This window comes from Cupressus sempervirens, chromosome 1 (assembly GCF_028749045.1).
Source record: "Cupressus sempervirens isolate cs-2001-9-10 chromosome 1, ASM2874904v1, whole genome shotgun sequence".
In the NCBI taxonomy this organism is placed as follows: domain Eukaryota; kingdom Viridiplantae; phylum Streptophyta; class Pinopsida; order Cupressales; family Cupressaceae; genus Cupressus; species Cupressus sempervirens.
In genome coordinates, this window is record NC_143118.1 from 631,128,485 (window position 1) to 631,144,377 (window position 15,893).

The following is a 15,893-nucleotide window of genomic DNA, read 5'->3' on the forward strand; positions in this document are numbered from 1 at the left end:
AAGAGGAGTAAAAAAAAAGATTGATGATGAGACTTTGATCTATAACATATTGAGAGGTTTACTTATTATTTATGCTATCAAAGTTTATGCAATAAAATAACTAAGATGTACTCCTGGCAATAACCTAACTTTATAAGGTGTGATTGGTAGACTTGCTTCTTTTGAGATGTCAATTTTTGATAATCTCACTCCTACTATTGTTGAATATGCTTTTAAATCACAATTGGTTCTCAATAAGAAAGGGAAAGGGAAATATTTGAAAAGTGGTAGTGATGTTTCTGATGATGAACTTTATGAGCTTGAAGCACTGGTGGCTAGAAGACTTCCAAGAGGCACAAGAAAATACAAAGGTAAAATTCCTAAAATCTATTTCTTTTTCATGTAAAGAAGTTGGCCATATTCCTACAAGATGTCTTGATATAGAAGACAAGGATTAAAGAAGGGGAAAAAAGTACAAAGGCAAAAGAGAGGACCGAGACAATAGGAGAAACAAGGACTAGAAAGACAAAGGTAAGAAATCTTGTTACATTGCTGAAGAAGAAATTTATAATGGATCTAAAAGTAATGATGAAGAAGTTGTCTATGTTTCTATGAAAGAAGATTCTGATGAAGATGAGAAAAATGCATTAATCACATGTGTGAGTAAAGGTGATAGATGAATAATTGATAGTGCTTGTTCACATCACATGACTGGTGATAAAAGTAAATTTTAAACCATGGAACCATACATGTGTATTTGTGTTAAATTTGGTAATGATGCACCATGTCTTGTGAAAGGTAAAGGATTCATACCATTAACTAATAAGATCAAGTGTGATAATGTTTATTGGGTTGAAGGACTTAACTATAACTTTTTGAGTGTTTCTTAGTTGAAAAAATTAGGGTACAAAGTTGAATTCCATTACAAGAAGGACAAGGTATTTGATGCTATTGATGAACTGACTGGAAGTGGTGATCAAACAAGAGATAACTTGTTCTATTTAGATTTATCTAATGAGACTTGTTTGTTTGAAAAATAGGAAGATATATGGTTATGGCATAAGAGGTTATGTCATGTGAACTTTAACAATTTGGTAAGAATTAGCAAGATGAAAAGAGTAAGGGGTTTACCAAAATTGAAGAAACTAATAATGCTATGTGTAAACAATGTCAATTGGGAAAAATGACCAAGTCTAGTTTCAAGAGCAAGACATATTCATCCAATGATATTTTGGAACAGGTTCATACTAACCTTTGTGGACCTATTGGTATTCAAAGCTATTATGGAGAAAAATATTTTATTCTATTTGTTCATGACTATTCTAGGATGATGACTGTAATGTTTCTTTAAAAAAAATATAACGCTTTTCATTTTTTTAAGTGGTATTTGGCTAGAGTTGAAAAGGAAACATGTAAGAGTTTGAAGTGCTTGAGATCTAATAGAGGTGGAGAATTCATCTCTAATGAATTCAATATATTCTACAATGATGGAGGAATCAAATGGAAGATGTTAGCACCTAGGACCCCTCCCCAAATTGGAATAGCTAAAAGGAGAAGCAAATCAATCATAGATTGTGCCAGAATATTGATGTTGGAGAAGAATGTGTCATAGAAATAATGGAGAGAAGCTATAAGTACAACAATCTATACCTTGAACAGAGTGCAAGTAAAGAAAGGTACAAATGTTACACCCTTGAATTGTGGTATGGAACCTAATGTAAAGTATTTTAAAGTTTTTGGAAGAAAATTTTAAATATTGAAGGATATTAGAAATGGAAAACTTGATGCTAAGAGTGATGAAGGCATATTCCTAGGATATTCCACTAATAGAAAATCTTACAAGTGTTTGAATTCTAACACTAACAAAGTTGTGGAAAGTGCAAATGTGAAAGTTGATGAAAATACACAAAAGAATGAAGTTGAATGTAAGATAGAACATGGAGATTATAGCATATTCATCTATGTGAATGAAGGTGGTCCTTGTAGCTTACTAAGCAAGAGAACAAAACTACAAATCAATAACAAAATGTGAATGTTGAGCTGCAATAGTAGGTTTTTGAGCAATAGACTAAAGGTATTGAGCAATAACAGAATGATGTTGAGATACATACAAAAGATGTTGAACATCAGGAAGACAATGCCAAGCAACTAGAACTAGAGGCAAAGACACAAAATGAACTTGAAATCAATTTTTAAGATGAATGTGTAGAAGAAGACAGATTAAAAGAACCTATACTAGAAAAATTTGTGAGAAGACATCATGCACCTAAGAAAATCATTGGTGATAAAGAATCTAGAATTATGACAAGAAAAAGACTAAGGAGTGAGACATGCCTACTTAGTGAATTTGAGCCCAAAATAGTGAAAGATGCTTTGGAGAATGAAGACTGGATTCAAGAAATGATTGAATAAATTGAAAAAATAGAGAAGAACAAGACTTGGACAGTGTTACCTAGACCCAAGGACAAGAATGTTATTGGAACAAAGAGGGTATTCAGGAACAAGTTAAATGAAAAAGGTGAAGTCATAAGGACAAGAATGTTACTAGAAGAAAGTGGGTGTTCATGAACAAGGCTTGATATGGTTTGAAAAAAGCCCCTGGAGCATGGTATGAGAGTTTACACAATTATTTGGTGAATATTGGATTTTCTAGAACTCATTACAAAAATAATCTATACTTGAAGACTGGTAGTAACAATGAGATATTTTTATCTAGAATTTGTGTTGATGGTATCATATTTGGAGAAAAGGAATCATTATGAAAATCATTTGCAAATGAGATGAAGAAAGAATTTGAAATGTCTATGTTTGGTGAGATAAAATTCTTTGTTGGTTTACAAGTATATTGAATAAAGCAAGGTATCTACATTACTCAATCAAAATATATCAAGGAGATATTGAATTTTTTTGGAATGGAAGATTCAAAACCAATTAGTACACCTATGGTGATAGGACATAAGCTTTCTAAGAATGATGATTCTACTGATGTAAACCATACATTGTATAGATCAATGATTGGGAAACTATAATATGTTGTACACAATAGACTTGATATTGCATTGGTAGTTAAGATTGTTGCAAGATTTTCTCCAAGTCTGAAAGAGAATCACATTATGGTGGTGAAAAGCATACTAAGATATCTATAAAGGAACAAAAGATTATGGCTTGTTATATAAGAAGAATGACAATTTTGAACTAGAATTGATCACTAATTCAGATTGGAAAGGAAATGTTGATGACAGAATGAGTGCAAGTAGAGGAGTTTTCTTTCAAGGAAAGAGATTAATTTCATGGACAAGCAAGAAGCATAACTATATTTCTCAATCAATAGTTGAAGTTGAATATGTGGAAGTAGTAGTGAATTTTTCAAATATCACGTGGATCTAGAAATTGTTGAAAGGGGTGAAGGAAGTGATCGTTGATCCTGTTGTTATCTATTGTGATAACACTAGTGCTGTAAACATATCAAAGAATCTTGTTATGCACACAAAGACTAAGCATAATGCTATCAAGTATCATTACTTGAGAGAGTTAGTTCAGGACAAAGAAGTAAGATTGGAGTATGTAAACACTGAGGAGAAAATAGCTAATATTTTCACTAAGGCATTACCTGAGGATGCACATGAGCATCTAAGAGGTAAATTAGGGGTGATTCCCCTAGACAATGCTACTTAAGTTGAGATGGAGCTTTGCATCAAATGGGTTGATCAAAATGTCTTACAAGTTGATGCAAAGATTCCTATTTTAGGAGCTTCCTAAAGTAGTGAAGGAAGTAGAATAAAATGTTGTATCAATCATACACAAATGAAAAAGGTGAATTATGTACTGACATGAAGATATTTACATGGAAAAGATGTATGAGAGAGATAAAGTGTCTTTGGTATTGTTGTTAGGGAGGGAGATTGTGAGGTAGCTACCTATGCAATAACAAGAAAAGGGAGAGTATGTCAGATGAAGAGAATGTATGAGAGGTGTTGCTAGCAATACCATAATACAATAGAAGTTGATTTATTTCATGATTTGATATGATAGAGGGAGCCTATGTGTTGCATATCAGAGCAACATAGATGAGAATCATAATGAAACTAAAAGAAAGAATATTTGTGGACACAGAGATGAGAATCAGAATGAAACTAAGGATATTAATGAAAATCTGATACTAACAAAGAGGGATTTTGCTCGTAGTAGTACATGTTTTGGATTATATGGTAACTAGAGGTGTTTCCATAAATGCAAAATAGGGAGATTGTTGGAAACTACACTCTAAAAAATTGTTATGTTATCATTAATGTAAAACCTTATTGGACAGACAATTTTCTATCTAATTTGAAGGCTATATCTAGATGATTGATGAATAGAATTTGAGAAGTTGGACATAGCAAAAGCACCTAGAGGAAAGGTTGAGTTTTGAGATGAAACTACAACAGGAACTTGATTTGTGAGACTTTGATAAAAGGAAAGTGATTTTTTAATCATGTTATAAGTGGAGAAGACAATTGTACAAAAGCCTTGAAAATGTGATCAAAGATTGACCAAATACATAGGCTTGATAGAGAAAAAGAGTAGAAGATTAAGGAACTTGAAGTAAATGTCAATTGCTACTAGTGTCGACCGAGCCCCAGTATGTACTGATTAGAAGTAGTGTCAAATGAGCACCGATATTGACTAAGTGTCAGTATATGTGTTGAATAGAAATGTTAGTAGTAATTGAGCAACATAGTGATGATCGAGTGTTAGAGCACAGTTTTGGTTGAGGGACAACATTTGACACTTTATAAGGAAATTGTGACTTCTAGCCAACATAGTTAATTTCTTGGAATATGGAAAGTATGTTGAAGACAAGAAATGACAAGTTGGATCATTTAAATCAAATGAAACCATGTTTGTGTGTTTCTATGCAAGGATTCAAGGAGAACTTTGGAGAAGTTTCTAGAATAAAAAGAGGATATAAAATGATGGAAGGATTTAATGAATCTAACCTAACCCTAAGATCTACGGTGGTGTTTAAGCAGTAAAAGATCATAATTTCCTATTTTAGGAGGTACAAGGGATGACTTAAATAGAGGTTGGAGTATTTTTGGATGCTATTAATTGGAAAACTTAAGCAATAATATTGAGAAGAGCTAAGTAGAGGTGAAGAGAGATTTATTGAAGGAGTTGCCAAGCAAATATGAGACTGAGATGACAATAGAGACTAGCTAGTGAACCAGCATGTAAGCCGAATTGTGATCTATATTTGCAAAGTGAGTTGTCCATTTTAGATCAAAACCTATTGTTACTTTCTAACCATTGTATCAATATGAAATCCTTTAATCAAGGTTGACCTAACATTCATATGTAAACCCTTTAATCAAGGTAGCATTCTAATTGAATGTTCTAAAGTCCTCTAACAAGGCCACTCCTAACAGGGTGATTAAATCTTTTAAGAAGGTCACATTTAATAGTGTGTTTTGTAACCATTAATAGGGGTGGCTCCTAACAGAGCTCATTTCAAAAGAGTGAAAGATTAGTGACATGTTACTAGTGGATTTTCCGAAATTGGGTTTCCACGTTAAATCCTAGTGTCAAACTTGAATGGATGTTATTTGTGATGATTTATTATTAATGTTTTACATTCTGCAAGTTTGTAATTATTAGGATAGTGGACTGCTAGTTGATGTTATTGATAATCTTCTATAGAGACTGAGCTATAAAATGATTAGATCTAGATTAGTTAAATTGTTTTAATGTTCAATTGGTACATCTAGACCTTGGATAACTGATTCAACCCCCTCCCCTCTCAGTTATTCTAAATTTTCTAACAAAGATTTGGGTAAATTGACCGGCATTTTTTAATACCAAATCTTTCGAGTACTCAAAATATTGGGTACCCAATTAGGCTTGCTATTTACCAAGCCTAAATAGTCAATAGCCAAAAATTGCCAAAAACATGTTATTTGCACTCTTTCTTTGAGTTTCATACTTCAAGGGTGTACCTGACAACTTTTTTCCACCCAATTTTGATGAAATAAAATGGGTTTCTTAAGAACATTATGAGCTTTCCATCAATATATTTGTTGTCAAAATGTGAGTTCATTAAGTAATTAATTATTACTTTATTTTTTATGGAGTTGCCTAGAAAATGTTGACTGACATAGTGATTGAAAAATATCTATAACTTTCAAATGGTACAACCTTTCTAAAATATAAAAGATGTGTTGCATTCTATGCTTCACCTACACAAGGAAAAATAATAAAAATTCAATTTTATTAAGTTTTGAATTAGTTAAGGTGGCTAGACATGAGAGTTTTTTATTCTAAAAATATTGTTACAAAAAAATCATAATTAATTATTTATTTAGAATAAAATTTCTCAAAAATATGTGTTGCATCAAGTCATGAGTCTACTTGTTATATCTAGAATATTATAAAATATATATTATTATTTGATTTTGATCAAGGTGGTCAAACATACACTTACTTCTTATTTTTCTCCTAAAAATTTTGTACCACTACATTGAAATCTAAAATTTTGACCAATCAATTTTTTTTCTAGAAAAGGGCTATTAGTTTAGAAACTAAATTCAATTTCCTACATATTGTATTCTTACAAATTTTTGATATAAGATTCATAACTACTTAAAAAATTCACATCAAATTGACTAGCCATGATTTGTTGCTTTTCCATTACCACTTAGGGCCCTAGTTTGGTATACCATGATCTTGCACATACCTTGGGAATTTCATAAAGGAGAAAATCATAATATTTTTTATTAGAAATCATAGTGGAACCTTAGGGTTATAAGATAAAGGTTAAATAAAATATCATCCACCACCTATAATAAAAATTTAAAAACTAAAATCTATATTAATGCTATTGCAATGATAAATTGGAAAAACAATTGAAGTAATGGGAAGAGATGCATTACAATTGTAGTCAAAACACCCTCTATTTAATCCATAAACTATATGATTTGTATTTACAAATCAAGAATTTATTTCAATCATCTCAACCAAACATATCCCAGAGATAGACAAATAGATTATTATGTACATCAGATTTCCACAATCCATATTAGTTGATAATCTTCTATTCTAGGATCGATTTCATGATAGTTTTTAGAGTCAATGTTTCAATGCATACTAAATGACCCATCAGCATGATGCCAAAGAGCTTGATGATGGATCATATTATATGATCCAAAATGTTGATACTAAAAAACTATCAGACAATTGATTCCAAAAGAGAAAATTATCAAACACATTATTCCCAAAATTCTAGGGGGAAACACTAAAGGTGAACCCACAAATCCAAACAATAATTCAAATAAAGAAAGCTAAAAAACCTTGGTTTTGTATGTAGTTGAAGTTGTATCTATGCAGAATAGGCTTAAACATGAAAACATTAACAATATAATAGATTCAAGTGATGTTAGCATATTTAAATCACGAACCTACTAATGAAGGGTGCTCCCTTTAATACCATAAACACATAATAGAAATAAAGAAACAACAACAATGCGAGAACAAAATATGGACTTCTTATTATTGCTGCCAATGTGGATTTACATAATTCTCAATTACAATATGCTAACCCAAATGGGCACCTTCATTACACTAATCTGTAAGACTAAGCTACGAACTACTACCCAAAGTCGTCCTAGACAATGTTTAGACCTTTCTTAAATAGGCAATTTTATGCTGCCCGAGAAGCTTCTAGACAATGAAACTTAATACCTAGGGCTGACAGACCCTAACAATACATATAGAGTCATTCAAATACATCGTTGACAATTATTTTAGATATTTCGGGTAGCCCAACTTTGGAAGGTCATAACTCTCAAACCGTTGCTCCGATTGGCTATTATAACCACTTTTCAAAAATGCCAGCTCTTGATCTAGAAGCTTGGAACTGTGCTAGCACCCTTCCATTTGAGTTTTCGGACCTCATCCGAGCACTCTAAGACCTCCAACAGTGAGCCTGGAGAATTTTTTGCAAATTTTTCCATCAAAGATCCTCAATAACTTCTCTAATACTTACGGTTAAGCAATGAGGTTTTTATGGTGGGCTTATAACTCTGAAATGGACCTTCCTATAGAGAATGAGAACATTTTGAGCTCATATTACAAATTTACTAAAAATAGCAAGCTCCCATTAATAGTAACCACCCTATCTACTAGTCCTTATTAAAATAGAAAAGATTGAAAATAAAATATTTTTGGGTGATGCAAGATTGCTCTTACACCCAGGATGCTCCTACATCACCTACACACAATCTTGTATCACAACCTTTGAACTAAAAAGATTGTAACCAAGACTTGTTTGATGCGCTCTTTGAGATTTGTGGATGTGCTCTCCCAACATGATATTAATAATCCCAGTATTGATGATTGTTAAACAAGTTAAAAGATTTGAAATGCAAACTAAATGGAAGATATTGAATAACTCAAGGATAAGTTATGTAGAACTAGTCCAGGCCTCTACCATTCAATATTGAGCCAAGCAACTACATATGAAATCAATGTAACAAGTATATGCAAGATCTACTGAGCTTTAAATGCAAACTAATAACTAGGAATCAATGCAAATACCATAATTCAACTACCGAACAATTAGCAATTAATCACTAGATGAATGCAAGATAACTCTAAAATGCATAAGAAAGTTCTAAGCATAAATTACCTTAATAACACTAGCATGCAAATTATGGATGAAGTGCCCTTGGAACAGCTCCTATTTATAGGATTTTGGGGGGGCCTAGGTGATGTGACATCAAGGTGCCATCCATACAGGAGCCACATGGGCTCGACAAGATCATTCAAGCATGAAAGGCACTCACATATGTGTGAACAATTTGGAGATGAGATGGAACAATGGGTACTTGCAAGTACCTTCATCATAGATGTGTAAGAAGTGTCATAAATTATGTCCAATTAATCACTTTTAGAAAGTGCAAGAAGGTGTCATTAAAGTTGTAAGACAACCTTGTTTAGGTAATTTAGGAAATTTTTGAAAAAGTGAATTTTGGCAATTTACTCACACATGTGGAACAAAATAATTATGACTAATGGATATTCAAAATTTTAAAAAATAGATTATTTAACCTCAGTTGATTAATGACTAGGCTTACTACAATAAGAGTGATGCGGATAGGATAGGATCTAGTCTCATATTAAGATTAAAATAAATTAATCCAAGTTTAGAAGAATTAATTCATGCAAGAGATAAAATAAAATTAATTTGAAAGGGGGTCATGGAGGGCAATGTATTAAATTAAATCTAACACATCATTAGGAAGCATTTAAACTAAATTTAAATACCTTAGGAGATGAATTTATTTAATTATATACATAGAAGAAAATTGTAGTCATAATTAATTATTTGATATTAATTTATAATATTCTTAAGGAAATTAATTAAATTATATTTAATTAATGTTAAAAGACAAAGGATACTTTTAAGTGTCTACAAGTTCCTAAAGGTTGAAAAAAAATTAAGATGGAAAGAAGATAATAATACAAATTATTTAAGAAAGTTTAGTCACCCCAAGGTCTAGGACCTCGCTTATCCATAACCCTAACCTTACCTACTAGAATCAAAACTTTCACATCTAGGTTGGAACAATCTTGGAAACCATAGGTTTTAGCTTCGACATTTACTTGGACACTCTAGAAAAATAATATTCACCCTAACCTAGTTCGAAAACAAGGACTCAAACTAGCTTGAAAGAATGTTTCTTATGTTGAAGGCAATGCCTTTGGGTGCCTTATCATATGGCTAGCAAGATGTAAATTTTAAAAAGATGCAAATGTGGAATTTGTGATGTGTTTGATTTTGAACATATCTCCAACTCCCATTAAGATAGGCCCAAACACTTGTCACTACCCTTTGACTATGATCCTATTGTCAAAATCACTAATGTCATTACACCAAAAGCTCAAGTTGTCAATGAACATTACAACAACCAGAGACAAGGATCCATGGGAGGCAATTAAGCGCATGTCACAAATCCATCGGACTATATTGTACAGAGGCACCAACCTAGAGGGGATGGAGGCACCAACCTCCCAACAATCCCCCCCAGTATGACCCGAGGAATTTGAACCTGTAACCCAATGCTTTGATACCACTTGTTGGAATCACTAATGTCATTACACCAAAAGCTTGAGCTGTCAATGAATGTTACAACAGCCAGAGATAAGGATCCATAGGAGGCAATTAAGCACATATCACAAATTCGTCAGTCTATGCTGGACAGAGGCACCAACCTAGAGGGGATGGAAGCATCGACCACCCAACACCTATAGCTTAAGAAGAGAAAATATAGCATGAAGGTATCACTATAGAAACATGACACCAATCAACCATGTCCCTTTTAACCTCTCTTACTATTGTTCACCAGTAACTAATATCAGCTCATTTTTCTCTTAATATCCATTAAATATATATTTTATGAAGGACCACATAACCCTTACAAACGCATAACCAAATACAAAACAACATAAAGACAGAGTTAATAAAAACGCTTCACAAAGCATGAATTGATAATGCTTGAAGATTATTACAATGCTTTCGAATACTTGAGGATGAGATCCTTACAATGTCTTAAGAAAGAGATCATTACAAATTCTTACAGAGTAGTATCATTACAACCTCTATTGTAAATCATTACAATTTCTTTTTAAAAGGGAGCTCCTAAATGCTCATATACCTTGATTATATAGACAATTACCACTTAAGAGATTATAACCACAACTAATGCACCATTTAGGAAAGAGTAGATATAACTATTGCGGAATGGATAATATTAAATGAAAAATAATATTATTTTTATTTTCATTTTCAAAAGTCTTCTTTTTTTTTTTGTGTGTGTTTTTACCTTTTAAAATCACAAATTATGTCATAAATATCTTAATATTTATTAAAATAAATTTACATTAAAAAAATTAATAAAAAGTTATTGAATTGTGTAAAGTAGTATGTTGAAAATATCAATCAAATAGATAAAAACAAGTATGCTAATATGAAAAATTAATTTTATAAAATATATAAACTATTCTAAATTATTTTAAACTATTTCATATTTGACTAAGTATGGTGATAAGATGGGTATGAAATTAAAAAACTGACATGTCAAATTATTAAAAACTATTTAGGTTTGTTAAGGTTGTGTCCATTTGATTTTATTTGTTTTAACCAATTAGATGAAGGATAAATAATTGTATAAATTAAAAAATTAAATGTTGTGTATTGTATTTTATTAAATATTTGATGTAAAAAAAAAATAGGAAATTTGATTGGCTGAAGTGAACTAGTTTAATCACAAATTAAAGAAAGGTCAATGTAGGAACTAAAATTCTATATTGAATAATGTAAAATAGTTTTTAATAGATAAAGCAAGTAAATGTAAGTTAGAAAATGTAAAAATATATATATGCTAATTTAAAATAAAATTGAATTCAATGTAAATAGATTGTCACAATTCATCAATGTATAGTCTTATTTGTTTGTCTATATAATTTTTACAAGTAAATGTAAGTTAGAAAATATAAAAGAAAATATGCAAATAAAAATAAATTTGAATTTAGTGTAAATCGATTGCCACAATTCATCAAAGTTAAGTTAAGAGTTTTATAGTCTTAATTGATTGTCTATATAATTTTTACATCAAGATTTCTAAGCAGACTAGAAATCCATCATCATCAGAAGAAAAATTTTTTTTTTAAAATATTAAAAATAAATCAAAATTTATAAAAATAAGAAAATAAAATTAATCATAAATCTGCTAATTTTTAATATACCAAAATGACTATCTAATAGACAAAAGCAAGTGCTTTTAACATTTTAAAAAAATAACTCAATCCTATTTTTATAACATAAAAACAACTAATTGTACATACAAAATAGAATTTAGTTTTAAAAATTGTTTCAGAAAATATTAAAAATAGAATTTATTCTATAAAATATGTCCAAGAAAATATTTAAAAAGATAAATATCAAAACAAACATAAATTTAAAAATTAATATAAAAATAAACTTACAATATAGGACAAATATTCAAACGCAAACATAATAAAAATAGAAATAAGTGCAGAAAACATGCCGAGAAAAAGAAAAGCTAGCAGTTCATCGTAAAACAGGAGTTACAAGTGCTAATTATAACAATCGAAATTTTTCGTGCCAATTTTTAAAGATCTGCCTGCTACTATAACTAGATTATAAAGTGTGATTAATTTCAATGTCCTGAAGGATTCGGAGGCGACTGTTAGGGAAGGACGCTTTGAGTGCTGATCAATTGATAAATATCTGGATCGAATTATGCCAATTCCTGGATTGACCTTATCCAGTTCTAGGCGATTTATATCCAAATTGCAGGAGTTGAGAGGAGAAAAAATGGGGGTTGTAAACAAATTGCCGCCTATGGATCCTGAGAAGAGCAGGAAGACATTAGTACTGGACTTAATTGGAACCCTGGTTCAAATAAGCCGAAATCCACTTCCAGACTCGCTTAAAGTTGAGTATAAATTTGATGGCGGGGAGAAGAAACGTAGTTTTTATGTTACAAAAAGGCCTGGTTTGGATGAGTTCTTACAGGAGCTCTGCAATATTTATGAAATGGTGATTTTCACTGAAAATGGGAAGAACTTCACAGATGCAACTCTCAAACAACTGGACCCCAATGAAGCTGCGATTCCCATGACCCACCGCTTATATACAGATTCTTGTGTACTGAAGGATCCTATTTCAGCGTTTATGAAAGATCTTAATTTGCTTGAGAGGGATTTGAGCAAGGTCATATTGGTTGATGACAAGCCTTATTATACATACCAGTGTGAAAATGGATTTCCTGTGAGTGTGTTTAAGGGGGATAAGAAGGATAGAATGCTGTTCCAGCTCAAGGATTTCTGCAAGAGAGTTGCAGATAGAAATTCAGACATAAGGGAAGAAATTGCCTCATATCCCTTATCTTTGTATAACAATTGTCTTTTGCCTCCTGTCGATCATAGCAAGTTTACACTGGTATTAGAGTTGAAAGGAATTCTGGTTGATATCAATCCTTTTCTTCAGAAGGGGGATTTTAGGGTTCATTATGGATTTGGGGGAGCGATCCACACTGCTTTTGTATCGAAGAGGCCTGGACTGGACAAATTCTTCAAAGAATTGCAAGGGCTTTATGAAATTGTGGTTTTTACTGAATTAGAGAGGCCTAATGCAAGCGCTCTGTTAGATAAGCTTGATCCAGAACAGAAAGTGATACCTCTTACACACAGGCTGTTCAGAAATTCATGCACGGAAATCCATGGCGGCCTTGTGAAAGATCTTTCAAAGCTTGGCAGAGATCTGGAGAAGGTGATTTATGTTGATTTGCGGCCTTATGGATCTTTACAGCCAGAAAATTTGGTCACTGTAGATTCTTTCAGCAGAGATATGCAAATTATGGACCGTGCTCTGTTTCACCTCATGGAATTCTGCTGTCATGTCGCAGAATCGAGGGCTCCAGATGTGAGAACAGCATTAGCAGCTGAGAAGGTTAAAAACGAAGAACAGAAAATAGATGAGAATTTGTCCTCGTTGCCCCCAATGGAAGGACATTATAAGAGGACTGTAGTTTTAAATCTTAAAGGGACAATTATCCATTCAAGCACATCAGAGCTTCCGAGATATGATTTTACAGTAGAACTAGAGGGTTTAAAAGGGAGACAGACATGTTATGTGCTGAAAAGGCCTGGACTGGAGCAGCTTTTGAGTAAATTGCCAGATCTTGGCTATGAGATTGTCATCTTCACATCAGCTGGAAAGGGTTTTGTGGATGCCGTGTTAGAAAAACTGGACAATCTCATTCCCCTGACCCACCGTTTTTACAAACAACATTGCAAGAAGCTTCCAAATTCCGTACTCATGAAAGATCTTTCAACACTCGGGAGGGATTTGAACCGGCTGATTTTGGTCGACGCCAGGCCTTATTTTTCTTACCAGTCAGAAAATGCATTTCCTCTGTGCGAATTTAATGGCGACACAAACGACATAGCCCTGTTCGAGGTCATGCGATTCTTCGAGCATCTTGCAAAGTCCGGCGCCCCATCAGACCGAAACGTCAGAGAAGAGCTTCTCTCGTATACACGGATGCTCTCGCATACTCTCCATGACCAGATGTTGCCTCCCATGGTGAGATCAGACGGGAATATGAACAAGAAAACCCTAGTTTTGGATCTGGATGAAACCCTAATCCACTCAAATCATAATTCTCCGAATAGGCACGATTTCGCCATTGAATTTTGTCATCCAGATGGCAGCAACACTTACTATGTTCTGAAACGGCCCTGGGTAGATAAACTGCTGGATGAATTGAGGAGCATTTATGAAATTGTGGTGTTCACTGCATCAAACAAGGTTTATGCAGATCCTATTCTGAACAAGCTGGATCCGCATGGGAACAGAATCAGTCACAGATTGTACAGAGATTCATGCACAGAATTACCTGGGCCAAAGCATGTGAAGGATTTGTCGAGGCTTGGGAGGAGCTTGAGCAATGTGATATTTGTTGACGACAGTTATAGACACCATTGCCAAATTGAAAATGCATTTCCTGTGAGCAAGTTCTTGGATGACATGAATGACACAGAGCTGTTGAGTTTGCTGGATTTCTGCAAAAAGGTTGCAAATTCCAGATCAGATGTGAGGACTCATATTCTCTTTCATACTATATCCGGCCACAATGGCCGTCCTCGCTGGAATTCAAACTTTCAACCTAATCTAAAACATCACTCCCCAAAGTCTTAAAAATGAATCTAAATTAGAGAAATATGATCTCAATTTTGTCATTATGCATCGTGCATTGTGATATTTAATATTGATGAAAAAAAATTATATACAATTTAATTTATAAACAAGTTACCTTAATAATGATTGCTTTTTTAAAATGAAAATTATTCTAGCTTTAAAATTTTAAATAAATATTTTATTATATATTATTTATATATATTTTTTAAAATATTAATTACTTAGAAATTGGGACTATCATTTTCTCATATATTCATAATAATCAAATATAACAACACTGAATTGAAGGTTGAGGGACACCTTCACTTCCCTCCAAAATTGATGTCTCTTTATGTTACATGTAATGAATTGTCTATATATGTTGTTATTGTATTAGAATCTATAACACTTCATACTTTTACACAAATTCATCCACATCTATCAATAACTTGTGCATGTATATTATTAATGTAAACTTGTTGTAACATGTAAATCAATTCAACCACATGCATGAAAGTAATAACACATAACACAATATTCGTTACCTAGAAACATTCCAAGGTGAAGGTATAACTGATGTGGGGATGAAACTCACAATATTCACTACTGCATTAATAAAGTTTACCAGTTAAGGTTACAATGTTTGACCATAAAATATGATCTCCCCTATGAGAATTTTGTCCTATTAAAGACTTTAAAAATTGTTAGGTTTCACCTTATTAAAAGATTTGACACTTACAATTAAGTAAGGACTCTGTTCAGAGATTTACAAAGATCCACTAAGACCACTCTATTAAGATTTTATCTTGATTCAAGTCTGTTAAAACTAATTCAGTGCCTGACTCTTAGTTTGCTCTGCAAGCTGATTTTGAGTCTTCTCCTTACTAACTAGTCCTTTCACCTCTCTAATCTAATAACACTCGTCTTTCCCTTTCACTTCACTGCTTACGAATAGGTCACTGGCTATATTAGATGTTAACAGACCTCTTGAATATCTTTTGATCTTCTCAATCTTTCATTTTATAATGCTCCATGCTCGCACATACACACTTCTCTTCTTTGACAACATGATCTAGGTTTAGATCATTGCTATTTAAAGATTTCTGTAAAGAGTTTTCTAGATGGTTCCATGTTTTGCCTCTTCATCTTGATCGTTGAACATACACATAGGGAT

General features: G+C 32.5%; 1 protein-coding gene across 1 annotated transcript; it reads left to right on the forward strand.

Annotated features, from left to right (window-relative positions):
• Positions 1-12,073: 12,073 nt before the first annotated feature.
• LOC149579503 (uncharacterized) lies at positions 12,074-14,756 on the forward strand. The gene has a single exon (XM_089809593.1). It carries the CDS (start codon positions 12,278-12,280, stop codon positions 14,738-14,740), a length of 2,463 nt encoding a protein of 820 aa, XP_089665719.1. The 5' UTR covers positions 12,074-12,277; the 3' UTR covers positions 14,741-14,756.
• The last annotated feature ends 1,137 nt before the right edge of the window (positions 14,757-15,893 follow it).

Bases quoted from the DNA above. Each gene is read 5' to 3' on its own strand.
- LOC149579503 (XM_089809593.1), top strand. From the start codon at position 12,278: ATGCCAATTCCTGGATTGACCTTATCCAGTTCTAGGCGATTTATATCC.